We start from the raw sequence: 18,005 nt of genomic DNA, 5'->3' as shown, positions 1-18,005 counted from the left end.
ACCACAGACGCGTCCCTTGAGGGTTGGGGCGCTCGTCTCCAGGACCTGACAGAGAGAGGAAAATGGACCATCCAGGAAGCAACGCGCCATATCAACTTGCTAGAATTAAAAGCCATCTTCCTGGCGTTCAAATCCTTTTTAACCAAAATCAAGGATTCATTGGTTCTTATCCGAACCGACAGTTCCACAGGCATGCACTACCTCAACAAGCAAGGCGGGACGCGCTCACCAGCGCTATCTCTCCAGGCCAAAGCGATATGAAACTGGGCCCTTCAATACCACATAACTCTCAGGGCGGAGCATGTACCAGGGGTGTCCAACATCCTTGCAGACTCATTAAGCAGGACCACAACAACCTGCCACAAGTGGGAGCTCAACCTGACAACTCTGTCATCTTTTCCATCGCTAGGGCAAGCCCAGCTTTGACCTCTTCGCCACAGAGAACAGCAAATGCCAGTACTACGCAAGTTGGCACCCTCAGAGAGGATCATAAGGGAATGCATTTTTTAACAGATGGTCTTTTCCCCCGATTCCACTGATCCTGAGAGTTCTAAAAGAAAAGATGGAGAGAACCTTGTCAACTGCTACCCATAGCTCCCAGGTGGCCGCACGAGTTTTGGTTTAAGGAGCTCCTACTCCTTCCTAAACAGCCTCACATTCCATTGGAACCAATACTGACACTGTTAACGATGATCAAGGCCAGGTCCATCATCCCAACCCAACTTCTCTTAAGTTGTCAGCCTGGTTCCTGAGCTCCATGAATTCACTGACCTAAACATTCTGACTGATTGTCGAGAGGTACTCGCTAATGTTTGAGCTCAGACTACAAATAAAACATACAAACTTAAATGTAAGAGATTTTGTATCTGGTGTAGGGATTCCGAGGTCCACCACATCTACTCCAGAACAGATACTTCTGTATCTTCTTCATTTAGCAAGATCTGGTCTATTGCACTCATCCATCAAAGTGCATCTGGCAGCCATTTTTAGATTTCGTCGTACCAGTAATTCTCCATTCTTATGGTCCTCCAGAATAATAAAACAAGTCCTCAAGGGTTGTTTCCTCCATTAAAAAAATCCCTCCTCCTCCTTGGCATCTCAATGTAGTACTATATCAAATGGCGAGACATCCATGTAAGCCAATTCACTGATTTGAAATATATTTCCTGGAAGACAGCGCTTCTCCTAGCGCTTACTTCAGCAAAGTGAGTCGGTGCCATCCAGGCATTTACAGTCGAACAGCCCTTTTTTACAGTCGAAAACTGATGGTTTCACCCTCAGGGCTTATCCGAAATGTATCCCTAAGGTCCCATCGGACTTTCATTTAAATGAACCAGTTATATTGAAAACCTTTATCCCAAACCTCAAACTCCAGCAAAAAGAGCATTGCATACATTAAATATCAAATGAGGGTTCAAATTCTACATACAGAGGACTAGCAGCTTCCGCAAAGGAGAACAATTGTTTGTGAGCTATTGGGACCACAAGAAGGGATTTCCTGTTACTAAGTGGACGATAGCAAGGTGGATTGCTTCCGCTATACAATTCTTTCATCAACAAGCAGGAAAACCTTTGACGGACAAAGTCAAAGCCCACTCCCACCAGAGCCGTCTCCACCTCTGCAGCTCTTTTCGCTGGTGTGCTTATACAACAGATATGTAGAGCTGCAGCTTGGTCCAGCAGGCACACTTTTACTCAACACCACTGCCTTGATGCTGCAGAAAGAATGGATGCTGCTGTAGGACAAGCAGTTCTACGAAATCTGTTTGGATAAGGTGAGCCACTTATTTATTCCCACCTTCCACTATTTAATTTCCATTGCATTTGTTTTTTACTGTAATATTTACTGCTAACTATTCTGAATCAGGCATGTGAATTTATGAAAGATACCCCAATACTTGAGAAGAAAATAAGTTCCTTACCTGTAACCGTGGTTCTTCAATATTGGTATCTTTCATAGATTCACCTGCGATCCACCCTCCTCCCCGTAGAGGCGCACCTTATGTCTTGGTGTTTTCTACATCACTTGTGCTAGAAAATCTGAGAGACTGGAGCCTCTGTGGTGAGGGTTCTAAAGGGTGCCGTTGCCTGATTGGCTGGACTTTGGGTAATTCCTAATAACACGGATAAGCTATTCAAGTGAATGCCTTTTGCATTAACTTCAATGTACAATTTTGAATTACTGCTTTCTATGTAGAGTGGGACTCCTACTTTGACCTGGAATGATTCAGACATGTGAATCTATGAAAGATACCAGTACTGGAGAGCCACAGTTACAGGTAAGTAACTTATTTTCATACGTGTTTTTACACACTTTATTCTTGATACAATTCAATTGAAAGACTAACGTGCAATAGGATGGTTACTTCATGTATCACTATGTTAACATACCATTGAACATACATGGGAGCACACTACTTTCTGAAAATTCCCCTTTTGATGGCCAATATAGGAAGCAAGGCTGTGCTGTAGTGCGCTGGGCAGAAAATGCTCAAATGTACAAACTAAATAAAATGACTTCTGGGCCTAAGAAAATCGTGAATCATAGCATGCTTGTTAAGGCAAGTGACCACAGATTATTACAATAATGCATTAAAACTTGGCTATGTAATATATTCGTGCACGTTGTGGCATACATGTGCAGCAAAGCTTTGGTATTAAATGCAATGAGTGTATGAGGTTGTACTTTCTCAGCAAGTTATAGTTACCTTTTCTTAAAAGTCTAACATTAGTTTATAAAAACCTCAGAAATACACTGAAAAGCATAGAAACAGTTAAAGTGAAGTTACAATGTTTAAATGTAAAACAAGTGAAATTTGCCACCTATCCCATAACTCCTTCCAAATGCAATGGTCATTACCTTTCACAGAGATTTGTTAAATAACTCAAGTTGTAAGCAATCAAAAAAATACTTTACAATGGAAAGTGAGACTTAGCCATAACTACGCAGCCAGTGGTGACTGTGTACATATATATGTAATATGCATAAATATATGCACCCGTGTACACTGCCATATACAGCTTGCTGACTGATAGAGGGTCTGGAAAAGTGCGGAAGTAAAACTACCACTCAAAACTCTACTCCTGTGTGCCAAGAAGCCCAATAAAAACTTAACACCTATGATGAGCTCCCTTCTAGTCACAGGACCATACAAGGAAATAACTGAATCATACACTCCCATAAAGCCCTTTGATTTAGTACATTTATCAAAAATTCTGCCATGTCACCAGACTTGACCTGGTACCACCTAGAGCCGTCAAAAGGCAATGAGCCTGTACCTCACCAAACCTTGTACTCCAGGCGTGGTGACTTCCCTGGAGACTCAAATGAGTGTAAAGTGGAGCTTTAAAACCGCCTGCGCTAATACGTAAGGATGAACCCTCGTTCTCCAATCTTTTACAATAATACAGACATATTTTCCAAGTAGTCTTTATTATGCACATTGCTTTTCCATCTTTTCATAAAAACGCATGTAGTTTGGCTATAAACTACTGAATATCCATTGCATTTGTATTGCTTGTATCTGTCGTTGTATTCATCCATTTGTTACAGTTCCTAATAACAGTGATTATTGTCCATCAACAAAATGGCTCATACTGTACCATGTATTATTGATTTTAACCTCTTGAGAGCATTTCTGGTGGAAAGATGTCTTTGCACCAAATAATCACGAAGATTTATTTGAATGGCGGGTAAGCCGTTCTGTGCCTTGTCTTTGTTAGTGTTTGCTCCTTTTCTTCTCTGCCTGTTTGATGGCAGACAAACCAATCTCACAATAGCTTAGATTTTACATATAAAATTCAAGGATTGATTTACCCCGACGTTCCGTCCTCCCTGTTCTGTGCTAACCTCCAGTGTAAAAATGACTTCTCCAGAGCTGGTCACCAGTGTACAGACAGATATTCACATGCATATTAGTGATGTTTGTCATGGTGCATGTTAACATTTTACAAATAAAGAACTTGATTTAAGGTTGATAGTTGCCATAAAAGAATAGATCTAAAATTTGGCCTCAGATAGCATTGCTTGGTAAAGAAAAATTGTTTGATTTTTGCAGGATATACTAAATTCAGAGGTCTTTTCATCTTAGGAATTTCCTTCACCATATGAATGTCATGATGGAGATCTGTCTGTAGTTTCGTTTTACTGATTCACAGCTTCTTCAAGAAAAAAAGAGGATTTTTTCCTTACCACCACCTCTACAACAGGCTTAAAGTTACATTTCAGATTTGCATTGTTTTGTTTTCTTTTGTAAATGGAAAGTAGATTCTATGTTGCTTCTGTCACTTTATTTGCTGTTTATTCCTTCCTTAAACTATTTTGTTCAAGTGATAATTTTAATTACTTTATCTCTCCTATCTCTTCCTAAAACCTGGTGTGTTTGGTTTCTCTTCCTACTAGTAGGAGGGAATTTTCCCCATTACACTCCCTGGGTGAAGTCCGTGATATTAAAAGCACCTTAAAGGGGAGACTATAGTTTTTGGAAACTTGAGAGGTGGTACAGAAATCAGATTAAATCTGTGATGGAAAACACAAATATTGTTTAAAATACAACAAGGATATTAATGTGTTTAGGTCACTGGAGTGTTTTGATGCTGTAATGAAGGGACTAAGATAGATCAAAACAGGCTGTCTACATGGTTGGACTTTAGTGCATATGACATTTCCGAAAGAAAAGTTAACAAAAAAGGCAGAATGGCAAATACTCTGTAAAATCGTGCTGTATGATTGTGCCGACAACTCCATAGAAGTACTTTTTTGTTATTCAGTAACATGGCTTTTTTGGGAGTTGCTCGAGGCTGTCTTGTTACTTAAAGTTTTAGGAAGATTTGTTGTAAGTGTAAATCTGAGATATGCTGCTCCTTGAGCCACTTTCCTGGGATGAAATGTACTCCTGTGTTGCATTAATTTTCTCTCATTCGGCCTTATTGGCAGTCCTCACCTACCTCTGTGCCTCTGTATACGCTAAGCGCCTATGTCTGTCGCTGGAAGGCCTTAACTGAAAGGCATGACGTCCTCTTTCCCTCTCCTTGCCAAATCACCTTTACAACACCTGTTGATTGTCAACAGGCAAAAGGAGCATATTGGCACTGCTGTGGAGGACACTGTCTTCTTTGACTTCAGTTCAGCACTTTCCATCAACACTAAACACACTCATCTCATGCAAGCATGTAGAGGCTCCTTTTGCAGTGCGTGTTCTAGAAAGAACCTCACCGTGACTTAGGGCCAGATGTATCATTTTATCCAATAGCGATTACCTAATTGCGATTTTTTGTGAATCGCAATTAAGTAATGGCTATTGGAATGTATGAAACTCCAGGAGTTTCATACTGCCATTTGCAAGGGCTCACAAATGGACCTACCTCATTAATATTCATGAGGTAGGTTGCAATTTGCGATTGATTACCAATGGCTACAATCACAAAGATGGTGACCTGCTGGGCTCAGCAGACCACCACGTCTGTGATTGCTTTTCAATAAACAAATCTTTTTTTTTATTTTCTTTTTTTCTTTTTTTTGCTTTTAAAAATGAAAAGTTTTCTTTTCATTTTTTAAGACTAGGCAGTGGTCCGTGGGACCACTGCCTGCTCTTAAAAAATGTTTTTGCATTAATTCACAAAGGGGAAGGGGTCCCTCGGGGCCCCTTACTCTTTGCGAATGGGTTACCACCAATTTGAAATTGTTGGTAACTGCAATTGTTTTGCGACCGCATTCACGGTCACAAAACAATCCTACATACCTCTGCGATTCAGTATTAGGAAGGGACGCCCTTGACACGCCCCTTCCTAATACCAAATTGGTATGTAGTCGCAAATCCAATTTGTGATTCGGTAACAAGTTACAGAATCGCAAATTGGACTTGTTACATACCAAAGTGCATTTTTGCGAAATCTGGCCCTTGGTGCTGTTACTGAATAATGCCCCTGCGGGTTATGAAATAAAGACGCTGTGCTTTGGTCCTCACGACTGTGCCTGAGATGCCAGCCCTAGTCACTGATTCGTAATGCTTTGATACCGCAGAGCTGGAGCACCAGTTCAACACGTAAAACACTGAAAATAATGCACCAGTAAAATGGGAAAAGGGTTCCTTGTCGTTTGTACTGTAAAGCCACTTTCGCCGATGCACTGTCAGATGATGAACGGAACTCATTTGAGTAACATAGATGCCCACTGGGTCTCTAGTCTCACTGAGCACACCATAGCACAAGGCATTTGAGTTTGCAGTAGAAATTGCAAAGGGTTTGAAGTAGTAGATTTAAAAGCAAGTGTTAGTCACTGTTATTTTTGAAACTTACACAGGCACACTTTTTTACTTATTCAGGCTGTTTCTTACCAACTAGGTAGAAGAGAAAGCAAAATTCGATGTTATTTTTGAAAGCCTGGTGCCTGTGAATGGTTTACTTTCTGGAGATAAAGTGAAACCCGTTCTGATTAACTCAAAACTACCTCTCGACATCCTGGGAAGGGTAAGTACACCAAATGTATTTTTCTTTTATTTCAGCCACTTCCTTCTATAGGTCCGGGGCCCTGACTGTGAAAGCTGGAGGCTTGTTTGTTCTCTGCTGAGTAATTTCGTTTATCTGTTGTTCCTAGCACCAACATTGGCTGAGGTAAAGAATTAACATGCTGTCAAGAGGAAAATCTTCGTTGCAGAAACGGAGTTAGTTTGACCATTAAGAGCATTGGCGCACATTGAACTGGATTGGTGGGTGGAGGTGGTGGAAATTGACGGGTGGTAAGAAGTACACAGTCCTTCCAGGGGGTCACTGCACTGAAATAAACACTTGTGTGCCTCTTCACTGACTACACCTTTCAAGTGGAACTAAGGCATTTTATTGATGACAGTGTAAGTTTTGGTTTCCCTGTGCCTAAAACCCACCTGGAACAATAAAAACCCCTAGTTTTAGTTATCGGGACAGTCTGTTTTCCTTGCCAAAAATAGTGTTTCTTGCCAAGCTGTTCTACCAATCATTTCCAAGACCTTTGATGGAAACATGCAGATCCCTCAGAAAACATCCTGAAGGGCATTTTGTATTTTATTCTGCAGGAGTCAATAGAGTTTGATATCTTAAGCACACGATACGCGGGTTACAGCGATGGGGTAGAATTGCATGCACCCAGAAGAATCAGACGCTTTAGCTGAATCGAGAAGAACGTGTCTCTCTTTGAGCGCAGCACCGCGGTGTCTCAGCTCATGCTGCCCGGTTTGCTCTGATGTGGTTTTGAGGCAGAATCATTATTTCTTTCTTCAGTTTTCTTTTTATTTTACATTTTTTGCAAAACATGAAAATTGGATGTAGTCTGCAATCCACTGAACAATAAAAACATCACCTTTCAATCATTTGCATTATATTACATTCAGTAAAATGTCTTTCAGTGTATGTGATACCTCAGGCAAGCCCCAGTGTATTGTTCTATTGCGTGTAGAAATGTTTGATATTGCTGGTGTTGTTTGTGGTTGGGGAATGCATGTTGCTGTTTCACGCTGTTTGAACAGGAACACATGAACACGGACTCGCCGCCGACGCAGAGTAGAGGAAAGATATATGTATATAGAAATGAGGCTGCGCATGCAACAACGTTGGTGTATTTTGGTGTTCCCCAGTGCTGTCAGTGGGTTTCAGGTTCTGTGTTCCTTTGTGCGCCTCACTTGTATTGTTTCCGCTTTAGGTCTGGGACCTTAGTGACATCGATCAGGATGGACACCTGGATCGAGAGGAGTTTGCTGTGGTAGGTCACTTCAGGTTCATTTCACACTTAATCTTAAAACAAAGATGTTGGCTAAGAACCCTCTTTTCAAAGCATAGACAAAGTTGGAGAACTACTCACAGAGGCAAACTTTCAGAGTCCCCACCTTCATATTATGAATGGGAATACTTTCCTGAGTTAAACAACACGTTTCTTTTTAATATAGTTTACCGTGCACACTTTTCACAGGAAGGTGGAGCTGACTCGGCTCATTGCCTTGTGCCCACGGTGCATCGTGTGCTATCCATGATGTGTGAAGACTCACTGCTCTGTGAGAGGGTGCACCCCAATGGTGGGGGGATATTTGCAACAGCATTACCAGTAGGATAAGCGTGAAGCTACAGAACTTGGGCCAGATGTATCATGAAGGCCTTTTGCGATTCGGAAATAGCAACTTTTAAGAAATCGCTATTTCCGACTCGCAAAATGCCATGTATCACATTTGCGAATCGGTAATAGCGATTTCTTAAAAATCGCAAATGCTATTACCGAATCGCAAATTGCAATACTGGCCCTATTGGCACCTATGGGCCTGTTGGCCCATATCTGCAAATTTTTTGCATTTCCAAAATTGCGATTTCTTAACCAGAAATCGCAATTTTGGAAATGCACAACCCCAGGGTGCTGGGGGCCAAAATTTTTCACATGGTTACCACCAGGTTCAACCTGGTGGTAAATAGCGATTCCTAAATGCCCAAATCGCATTTAGGAATGGCTTCATACATGTGCTAAGAAATCGCAAATAAGGAATCCTTATCTGCTATTTCTTATTTAGAGAGACGGAATTTGCGACTCTCTAAACAGGGTCGCAATTTTAAGGAATCGCTATTTTAGCGATTCCTTAAAATTGCGTTCAGAATGTCTTTCATACATTCTGAACTGGCTTTTTGCATTCGCAAACGGGCATTTGCACCGTTTTCGAATGCAAAAAACCTTGAGACATCTGGCCCTTGGTTCTTTACTGACGCATGCAGGTGTTGGGCCTGGTTTCTGCAGGCTCCGACGCTCTATTAAGGGTGATATTCCTCAAACATCTAAACTTTTCTCTTATGCATAGCTGGCTGTGCTTATGCTGTGAACCGCAGTTTAGGTTTCATGTGGGCCTTGTCCCTCAGAGATCCATACGCTCACTCAAAGAAAAATGACTTATAATGCTCTCAAAAGATGGGGCTACCTGTGCTGACTTCCGGTCCTGCACAGTCCACTTGGATTCCCACTAACCACAAGGAAAGTGCTGGGAGCTGTGCAGAGTATCCTTTCTTCCTGCTTTTTTGTTGTGCGATTTTTAAGACTGTTAAAATCACATGTACCTAATGGGGTGATGAGGCTGAGTTCAGGAACATGATGCATAGTGTGACCTGCTCCAGGTCTGGTCTGATGGAAGTCTCTTTTCCAAAACTGGCTTGATACAGTGGACCTCCAGCATTGCAGGCACTGCCATGATAGCTCTTAGTTTGCCTGGTCGAGGTCTACTCTTGTACACACCGTTATGGACTGTCCAGTACTACTCTGTGTTTATTCCGTGAAGCTTTCGGTGTCTGTACAACATTCACTACAGTTATCTCATGTCATATTTTATGTTTTCAGGCAATGCACTTAGTGTACAGAGCTTTGGAAAAGGAGCCAGTGCCGTCAGTGTTACCTCAATCCCTTATCCCTCCTGCCAAGAGGAAGAAAGCTCACGTGTTTCCCGGCGCCGTGCCCGTCCTCCCCGCCAGCCCTCCGCCAAAAGACAGCCTTCGATCCACACCTTCCCACGGCAGCGTCAACAGCCTGAACAGCGCCGGCAGCTTGTCGCCCAAGCACTCCGTGAAGGCCGCCCAGGTACAAAGAGCTTTCACACACAGCAGTAGCCCTGCTGCGTAAGCAGCACTTTAACCCCAGTCCCAGCCTACCAGTGGCCTCGTGGTTCCTGACACTGGGAGACTGCCAGGTCAGTGGGAAGAAGGCGTGTGATACACACTTTATGAACTTTCTCCTCACTGTCAACTTGTACTCAGCCACCTTGTGCTCCGCATAATGCTGTATAGAAAGTCCAGGTGAGGCTGAGTTAGGCGGGCGAGTACGCGCGCCAGACCCTGGGCAGGTTTGAGCGTAACACGTTGACAGAGACTCACCTGCCCTCACTGACCGCTGAAGGGTTTGTACATCGAAGCCACTCAGTAGCCCCATTTGCTTACTTCCTACCACACCCATCCCCTTTTATGATATTTGTTACTCCGTCACCCTCGCTCTTCCTGGTTCTCTACATAACCATTTGTCTGAATGTACAGCAGTGTAACTTTAAATTGGGCACCATTGTCTGCTGAATTATTTTAGGTAGTTTTACCAGGCATATTTTTCAGAGCTGGAGGACCATTTGTACCGTGATTGTTAGGTGTTGACTCATTCTCTTTTTGTTTTAGCCTGCTGTGAACTGGGTAGTTCCAGTAACAGACAAACTACGGTACGACGAGATCTTTCTAAATACGGATCTGGACAAGGATGGCTTTGTAAGTGGCCACGAGGTGAAAGATATCTTCATACAGTCATGCCTTCCTCAGAATCTCCTAGCACACATATGGTAAGAAAATGACACGATTACTTTCACTAGTTTCTCATTTCCTGTCTTGTCAAATATTGTCAAAATATAGCAAATTCTCAATTGCTTTTAAAATTATTCGTCTACACTAGGCCTTTCATGCTTCTGCTTGACTAAACTTCACCAACAAGTTCAAATTATCAATGTTAGGCACTATTATACAAATACATTTTAGTTTGCTCGAATATTAGTGGTCCTCGGGCACTTCCTCAATTGATGATGGCCCAACTCCGTTCTGCTCTGTGTACTCTCCTGGCAGCTAGATCATAAGCGCTGCTAGTCTCTGAGAATACTCGCAAGTCCACCCGGTCAAGAACAGCGATTTCCAGCGCCATTAAAGATGCCCTTGGAGCAGCCTCCAGGGAGCAGAGAAAAGTATGTGCACACTCTGGGTGCCTAGACAGAGATACATTGCATAAACAATGCACATGGAACCTGGCCTAAATGGGCTGGGCTGTCACTGGGTGTACAAAACCTTCTTTCTCAGTGTAGAGGTACAAAGTTGGAAATAAGTGCACTTGTTCCAGAAACTTCTGATTACTCTCCACTTGCAGCTTCTCGGAGATTTACTGATCCATTGTTGTAAAGAAATGGCTCCCTGTTGCAGTTACCCCCCACTTTTTGCCTGATACTGATGCTGACTTGACTGAGAAGTGTGCTGGGACCCTGCTAACCAGGCCCCAGCACCAGTGTTCTTTCACCTAAAATGTACCATTGTCTCCACAATTGGCACAACCCTGGCACCCAGGTAAGTCCCTTGTAACTGGTACCCCTGGTACCAAGGGCCCTGATGCCAGGGAAGGTCTCTAAGGGCTGCAGCATGTCTTATGCCACCCTAGGGACCCCTCAATCAGCACAGACACACTGCTTGCCAGCTTGTGTGAGCTGGTGGGGAGAAAATGACTAAGTCGACATGGCACTCCCCTCAGGGTGCCATGCCAACCTCACACTGCCTGTGGCATAGGTAAGTCACCCCTCTAGCAGGCCTTACAGCCCTAAGGCAGGGTACACTATCCCACAGGTGAGGGCATAGGTGCATGAGCACTATGCCCCTACAGTGTCTAAGCAAAACCTTAGACATTGTAAGTGCATGGTAGCCATAAGAGTATATGGACTGGGAGTCTGTCAAAAACTAACTCCACAGCTCCATAAAGGCTACACTGAATACTGGGAAGTTTAGTATCAAACTTCTCAGAATAATAAACCCACACTGATACCAGTGTTGGATTTATTAAAAAATGCACACAGAGGGCATCTTAGAGATGCCCCCTGTATTTTACCCAATTGTTCAGTGCAGGACTGACTGGTCTGTGCCAGCCTGCTGCTGAGAGACAAGTTTCTGACCCCATGTGGTGAGGGCCTTTGTGCTCTCTGAGGACTGAAACAAAAGCCTGCTCTGGGTGGAGGTGCTTAACACCTTCCCCCTGCAGGAACTGTAACACCTAGCAGTGAGCCTCAAAGGCTCAGGCTTCGTGTTACAATGCCCCAGGGCACTCTAGCTAGTGGAGATGCCCGCCCCCTGGACACAGCCCCCACTTTTGGCGGCAAGTCCAGGAGAGATAATGAGAAAAACAAGGAGTCACTGGCCAGTCAGGACAGCCCCTAAGGTGTCCTGAGCTGAGGTGACTCTGACTTTTAGAAATCCTCCATCTTGCAGATGGTGGATTCCCCCAATAGGATTAGGGATGTGCCCCCCTCCCCTCAGGGAGGAGGCACAAAGAGGATGTAGCCACCATCAAGGACAGTAGCCATTGGCTACTGCCCTCCCAAACCTAAACACACCCCTAAATTCAGTATTTAGGGGCTCCCCAGAACCTAGGAACTCAGATTCCTGCAACCTAAGAAGAAGAGGACTGCTAAGCTGAAAAACCCTGCAGAGAAGACGGAGACACCAACTGCTTTGGCCCCAGCTCTACCGGCCTGTCTCCCCACTTCTAAAGACACTGCTCCAGCAACGCTTTCCCCAGGGACCAGCGACCTCTGAATCCTCAGAGGACTGCCCTGCATCTAGAAGGACCAAGAACTCCCGAGGACAGCGGCTCTGTTCACCAAAGACTGCAACTTTGAAACAAGGAAGCAACTTTGCAACAACTTGCGTTTCCCGCCAGAAGCGTGAGACTTGCTACTCTGCACCCAACGCCCCCGGCTCGACTTGTGAAGAACAATCACTTCAGGGAGGACTCCCCGGCGACTACAAGACCGTGAGTAGCCAGAGTTGCCCCCCTGAGCCCCCACAGCGACGCCTGCAGAGGGAATCCCGAGGCTCCCCCTGACCGCGACTGCCTGTTCCTCAGATCCCGACGCCTGGTAAACACTCTGCACCCGCAGCCCCCAGGACCTGAAGGATCCGAACTCCAGTGCAGGAGTGACCCCCAGGAGGCCCTCTCCCTTGCCCAGGTGGTGGCTACCCCGAGGACCCCCCCCCCCTCCCTTGCCTGCCTGCATCGCTGAAGAGACCCCTTGGTCTCCCATTGATTTCAATTACAAACCCTACGCATGTTTGCACACTGCACCCGGCCGCCCCCGTGCTGCTGAGGGTGTACTTTCTGTGTGGACTTGTGTCACCCCCGGTGCCCTACAAAACCCCCCTGGTCTGCCCTCCGAAGACGCGGGTACTTACCTGCTGGCAGACTGGAACCGGGGCACCCCCTTCTCCATTGAAGCCTATGCGTTTTGGGCACCACTTTGAACTCTGCACCTGACCGGCCCTGAGCTGCTGGTGTGGTAACTTTGGGGTTGCTCTGAACTCCCAACGGTGGGCTACCTTGGACCCAAACTTGAACCCCGTAGGTGGTTTACTTACCTGCAAAAACTAACTAACTCTTACTCCCCCCAGGAACTGTTGAAAATTGCACTAAGTGTCTAGTTTTAAAATTGCTATATGTGATTTATGTGAAGACTGTATATGCTATTTTGATTATTCAAAGTTCCTAAAGTACCTACCTGCAATACCTTTCATTTAAAGTATTACATGTAAAATTTGAACCTATGGTTCTTAAAATAAACTAAGAAAATATATTTTTCTATACAAAAACCTATTGGCCTGGAATTGTCTTTGAGTGTGTGTTCCTCATTTATTGCCTGTGTGTGTACAACAAATGCTTAACACTACTCCTTTGATAAGCCTACTGCTCGACCACACTACCACAAAATAGAGCATTAGTATTATCTCTTTTTGCCACTATCTTACCTCTAAGGAGAACCCTTGGACTCTGTGCATACTATTCCTTACTTTGAATTAGTGCATACAGAGCCAACTTCCTACAATTGTGGTTAGAAGTCACAAGACCCTTGTGTTAGGTAGCTCGAGCCCATGGGTAGAGTGTTATGAGTTTTTGGATTTTATTTTCCATTTATTGGGTTTTCTCATTTTTGCAGGCTCTTCACCATGATTCTCTATGGGAGGCTGTTGACTGTCAAGTTCTTTTTCTTTGTTGGAACGGAGCTATTTTTATTTAACTCCTTTCAAAAAATGTTATGCAATCATAACAAGAATGAAGGATCGTATAGATAATAGAGCAGTTCGCACAGCAGAACAGATCATGAGATTCAGATAGCGTTTCTTTTGATTTTGAATTAGTCCTTAATTCTCTGTTCCCAGGGACGTGTGGCTCCACTGTTAACATTTACCTTCACCTTCACCTTTCTAAGGTGGTATCTTATCATCTAAGGTTGTAAGTGGTTACGTATCAATATTTCTCTGAATGTACAGTACTCCTGGACCCGGAGATTGGAACAGTTCACTTTTCAGCTTTGTTATGCACTGAAGCTTGTCACCGACCGCCAGGCAGTGTTCACTTACTGTGGCAGAGAGCCTCCCAGTGCCTTGAAGTGCAGTGTATATGATATTTTTTTGTCATTTGGAGTTAGACTTGGCAAACTACCACAGTTGTTTTTTTTTTTTTTTTTACTTACACGTTTCCCCTTTTCAAGTTGATAGTTCTTGGCTCAGGCTTGCCAAATATGAAATATGTTCAAAAGCCAAATATTAACTTTATTTTGGAGAATAGTTGGAGGGATCCCAGGTGGACCATAGTAAGTGTATGCGGATAATTGAAACCCATGCATGCTTCTAGAACTCTTCTTTTTCAGGGCAGCTCTTATAGCTCATGTCTTAAGCAACATGGCCGCTGAAAAGTGTCCATCAAATTCCTCTTGGATACCAGAGCAAGGTACTTTAAATAATTGACTGAACGTTACGCAACCCTATGATTATGAGAAACTAATAGCCACGTTCTCCATATCTCATGTTGAACTATTTGCAGCAAGGGTTTTTACATTGGTAGTGTGACAGGCTTCATTGAAAACGGCTCCTTAGCGTTTGGTCAGCTTACAGTCCAGCCTCAAGTGGGCAGCTTGAGAGTGGACTGGTGAGCAGAAGTAGCTTGCTATGAAACATTTAGTTGGAATGTCTTGTAGTTTGGTGTAGAGGCGCCAGAAGGGAAGATTGACGCACAAGCAGAAGGTGGGGTTTCACATGTTTCTGAATATTTATGGTTTTGAAAGGTAAAGTTACTCTGACAAAGCTATGAAAAACTAACTTGTACCGTTGTCTTGTTGTGATCATTGCATGTGGCTCTGTATTCCAGTCTGCTTGTCCCACATGCAGTAATCTCACTAGCAGACCTCTCCTCCACAAAAAACATGTCATTTGTATATTCTGCCAAGGGACAGTACTGACAAAGTAGAGTGTGGACAGTGCTGCAATCTATATTGATGGAATGGGAAGATGAGATATCAGTGACAGTGTTTAACAGCAGATGGAGTTTTCTTTTTTACTAGTTATTCTTTATTGACATTTTCATCTACAACCCTAAAGTTGGGTGCTCAGGCAGCCACGCAAGGTCACGTGGCCTCACAAGTTACTTCACGCCCCAAACATTTACAGCAAAGTACAGAAAGCTTGTCTTAATATCGAAAAATGGCGACCAGGAAGTCTCAGCAGCAGATGAAGTTGAATAGTCAAACCAGAAGGCATGAGAGCGAGCCGCTGCTCTGCCAGGTGTGGCCATGCACCTGCCCTGACTCCTTGGCGGAATTGACTTCCTAGCACACTGCTGCTTGTACCTTGTGCAAGGCACAGCTGCTGTGGCGGTTCCGCCCTGCTGAACCTTTTTTGTAGAAGTAAAAGTGAGGCTAAAAGCTCTGCTTTCGGAATCCCTTGTCTGCTGTGCTGAACCTATCCAACCACCAGACTTTGCTACAGTGTCCTGCAACTGCACAGTTTAAGTGAGAACTGAAACTATGAAAAGACTGTTTCCCATCTGCACCTTTGCATAATTCTAGATGAGGACAATTCTTTTAAGAAGTGAGCTCACTTTGTTTATTAACTTTTTTAATGTTTTTTATTTGTTTTCATTAAATCAGGTGTTAAACCTTTATTTTTTTTAATTACGATTAGTTATTGTTTGGAATGTGATGTTACTTCGTTTACAAGAGAGGCGTGGGTTTGAGGTTATTGATGTTTTTTCCCACTGTAGAACCCCAATCCTAATTGCTCTTTGTCAAAAATAGAACACACCTGTCTTTGACACGTGTGTGTGTGTATACGTACGAATGTATGTCGAGTGGGACTACATTGCAGTTGTCAAAAAGGGAACCGTAGACAAATGTCACAACAAACACAACTTGCATTTTCCTCAAACGTGCTTTTATTAAAACAGGAAGGCAGTTTTAGCTGGAGATATTTCTAGTCACAAAGTTTTTTTTAAAGGTGTTTCTTACAGAGGAAGGGCTCAATTGAAAAGTTAGAGGGAATCTGGCTGTACAAAAATGGTCATTTTTGAAAGTTGAAAATTTAACAAGAAAATCTGTTTGGATTACCCATTCTGTCATAGACTGAGATTGTAGTGTAAGAAAAAAAGTAGTGGTAATGTGAAAAAGAAATCTGCGGGCGGATTTTTTTTTGTTTGTTTTTTTACAATGTAGACACTTCACCCTATGTGTTTTGTCTCTTGCAGGCTTCACTGTCATCCCCGTCCTTGCTTCCCTTGATTTGTGATCGCTTCGTATTTGTTCTCCTCTCACTGCATGTTCACACTTGCTCTGTGCTCTCCCCATCTTGCTTTTCCTTTCGGTGTATATGTCCCTGTGTGCTTGTGCCATGGTCAGTGTCAATGATTCCTGTCTTTGATGTAGCCTTAGTTTCAGTATCCCAGAATCTGTGATCCTTTGTTCCTGCTGTGCTGTACTTAATAGATTGTCCCCCTATTTTGCCCCTGTTTCTAGTCTCCCTCTTCTTGTAACCGTGACCTAGTGTCCTTCCACCATGATGGTTTGTGACTGGACTGCGAGTTCTCCACCAGTAACACCTCCATCTCCATCCTCATCCCTCAATGAGCCACAAACACTAACTTAGACCCTGGCAGTCCTTCCCTGCCACAGAACCCACACTCACTGTTCTTTACCCTTGGGGAGGGAAAAGATCAATAGGCGGACTTTGTGACTTATCCCTCTAAGGACCCTGACCGTGTACCTTTTATGCCAAGGTATTCCCCTCCCATTGATCCCCGCGCCTATCATGCAGCCATTCAGCCGGCTGCCCAGCAACAGAAAGTAAAATCTAATTTGGTACAGAAAGAGGATGACATCCCTGTTTGGAGACTCGAACTAAAATGGAGGCAACAGTTCAGTAGGGAATGTTAAGATCAGTAACTGCAAACTTTAAGGAGCCTATTAAGACCCAAGTTGTAACACCCAGGGTCGAAAAGAAAATTCAGTCTTTTCCTAATAAATCTGTCTATATCTATGGCCATTTTGCCTGTGACTTCTTGATCATAAATCAGTCAAAAGAGCCTCTGCACGGGCAACATGGGATGCCGCTCCCCCAGACAACGAGTCAAAGCTCATGGACCCTTCAGGTGCTGTGTGCCGCCATCCACTGGTGCATTACCAATTCTGTGGCTGTCTCTCTCACTTTGATGGTTATTATTGGGAGAAGGTGAATGAGCTTATTAAGCACCTCTCCGAGGCCCACAGTAAGCAGTTGATTGCTGAGGGTAAGGTGGTTAGCAATGCAAACATAGGGTGCACCTTAGACCTGACGGACCCCGCTGTCATGGAAATCAACGCCATCATCTTCCTTCACAGGCATGCATGGCCTACAATATCTGTGTTCTGGCCCAGGTGCAACAAATCCTCCTCAGTGTGCCTTTTGATGGCGAGCATCTCTCCAGCTTCCAGGTTAATCAGATGCTTTAGAAATCAAGAAAGACACTGCAGTTGCAAAGTATATCAGTGCCTTCCACTCCCAGTTCTGCCTTTCGCAAATAGCAGAGAAAAGGCTGTGCCAAAGCTGCTTTCTCGAGTCAGAGACCAACTTACCAGCAGCAACAGGTTTTTCACGACCCCCAGTGGTAAAAGACATTCCAATAGGACAGATACAAGGATAACAGCTATAGCAGAAATGACTCCCCCAGTGTGCTCCCTCTGATCCCGTTACATCACCTGTTGGGCGAAGGCTGAGGTACTTTTTCCCTCAGTGGAAGGACATCACCTCAGATCAGTGGGTACTCTGGGTCATACATGAAGGGTGCTGTCTTGAATTCCTCTCCAATGCACCTATTATCCCACCCTACCATCATGGCATCAGACAAGGGTGTCCTTCAAACGGTGGTCCTGCCCCAACATGGCAAAGGGGCAAACTCTCTATTTCCTCATCTCCTGTGTGGTGCG

General features: G+C 44.0%; 1 protein-coding gene across 3 annotated transcripts in view; it reads left to right on the top strand.

Annotated features, from left to right (window-relative positions):
* The window catches only part of EPS15L1 (epidermal growth factor receptor pathway substrate 15 like 1), a 317,440-nt gene that overhangs the window by 97,940 nt on the left and 201,495 nt on the right, over nt 1–18,005 (top strand). For all 3 annotated transcript variants that reach the window (XM_069216518.1, XM_069216520.1, XM_069216519.1), the window contains 4 exons: nt 6,343–6,468; nt 7,673–7,732; nt 9,338–9,574; nt 10,156–10,313. In XM_069216518.1, the coding sequence (XP_069072619.1) occupies nt 6,343–6,468; nt 7,673–7,732; nt 9,338–9,574; nt 10,156–10,313 (581 nt within the window). The remainder of the gene's footprint in view (nt 1–6,342; nt 6,469–7,672; nt 7,733–9,337; nt 9,575–10,155; nt 10,314–18,005) is intronic.

This window comes from Pleurodeles waltl, chromosome 12 (genome assembly GCF_031143425.1).
Source record: "Pleurodeles waltl isolate 20211129_DDA chromosome 12, aPleWal1.hap1.20221129, whole genome shotgun sequence".
In the NCBI taxonomy this organism is placed as follows: domain Eukaryota; kingdom Metazoa; phylum Chordata; class Amphibia; order Caudata; family Salamandridae; genus Pleurodeles; species Pleurodeles waltl.
Note: the sequence above shows the minus strand (reverse complement) of the source record. Positions and strands in the feature narration are given on the sequence as shown.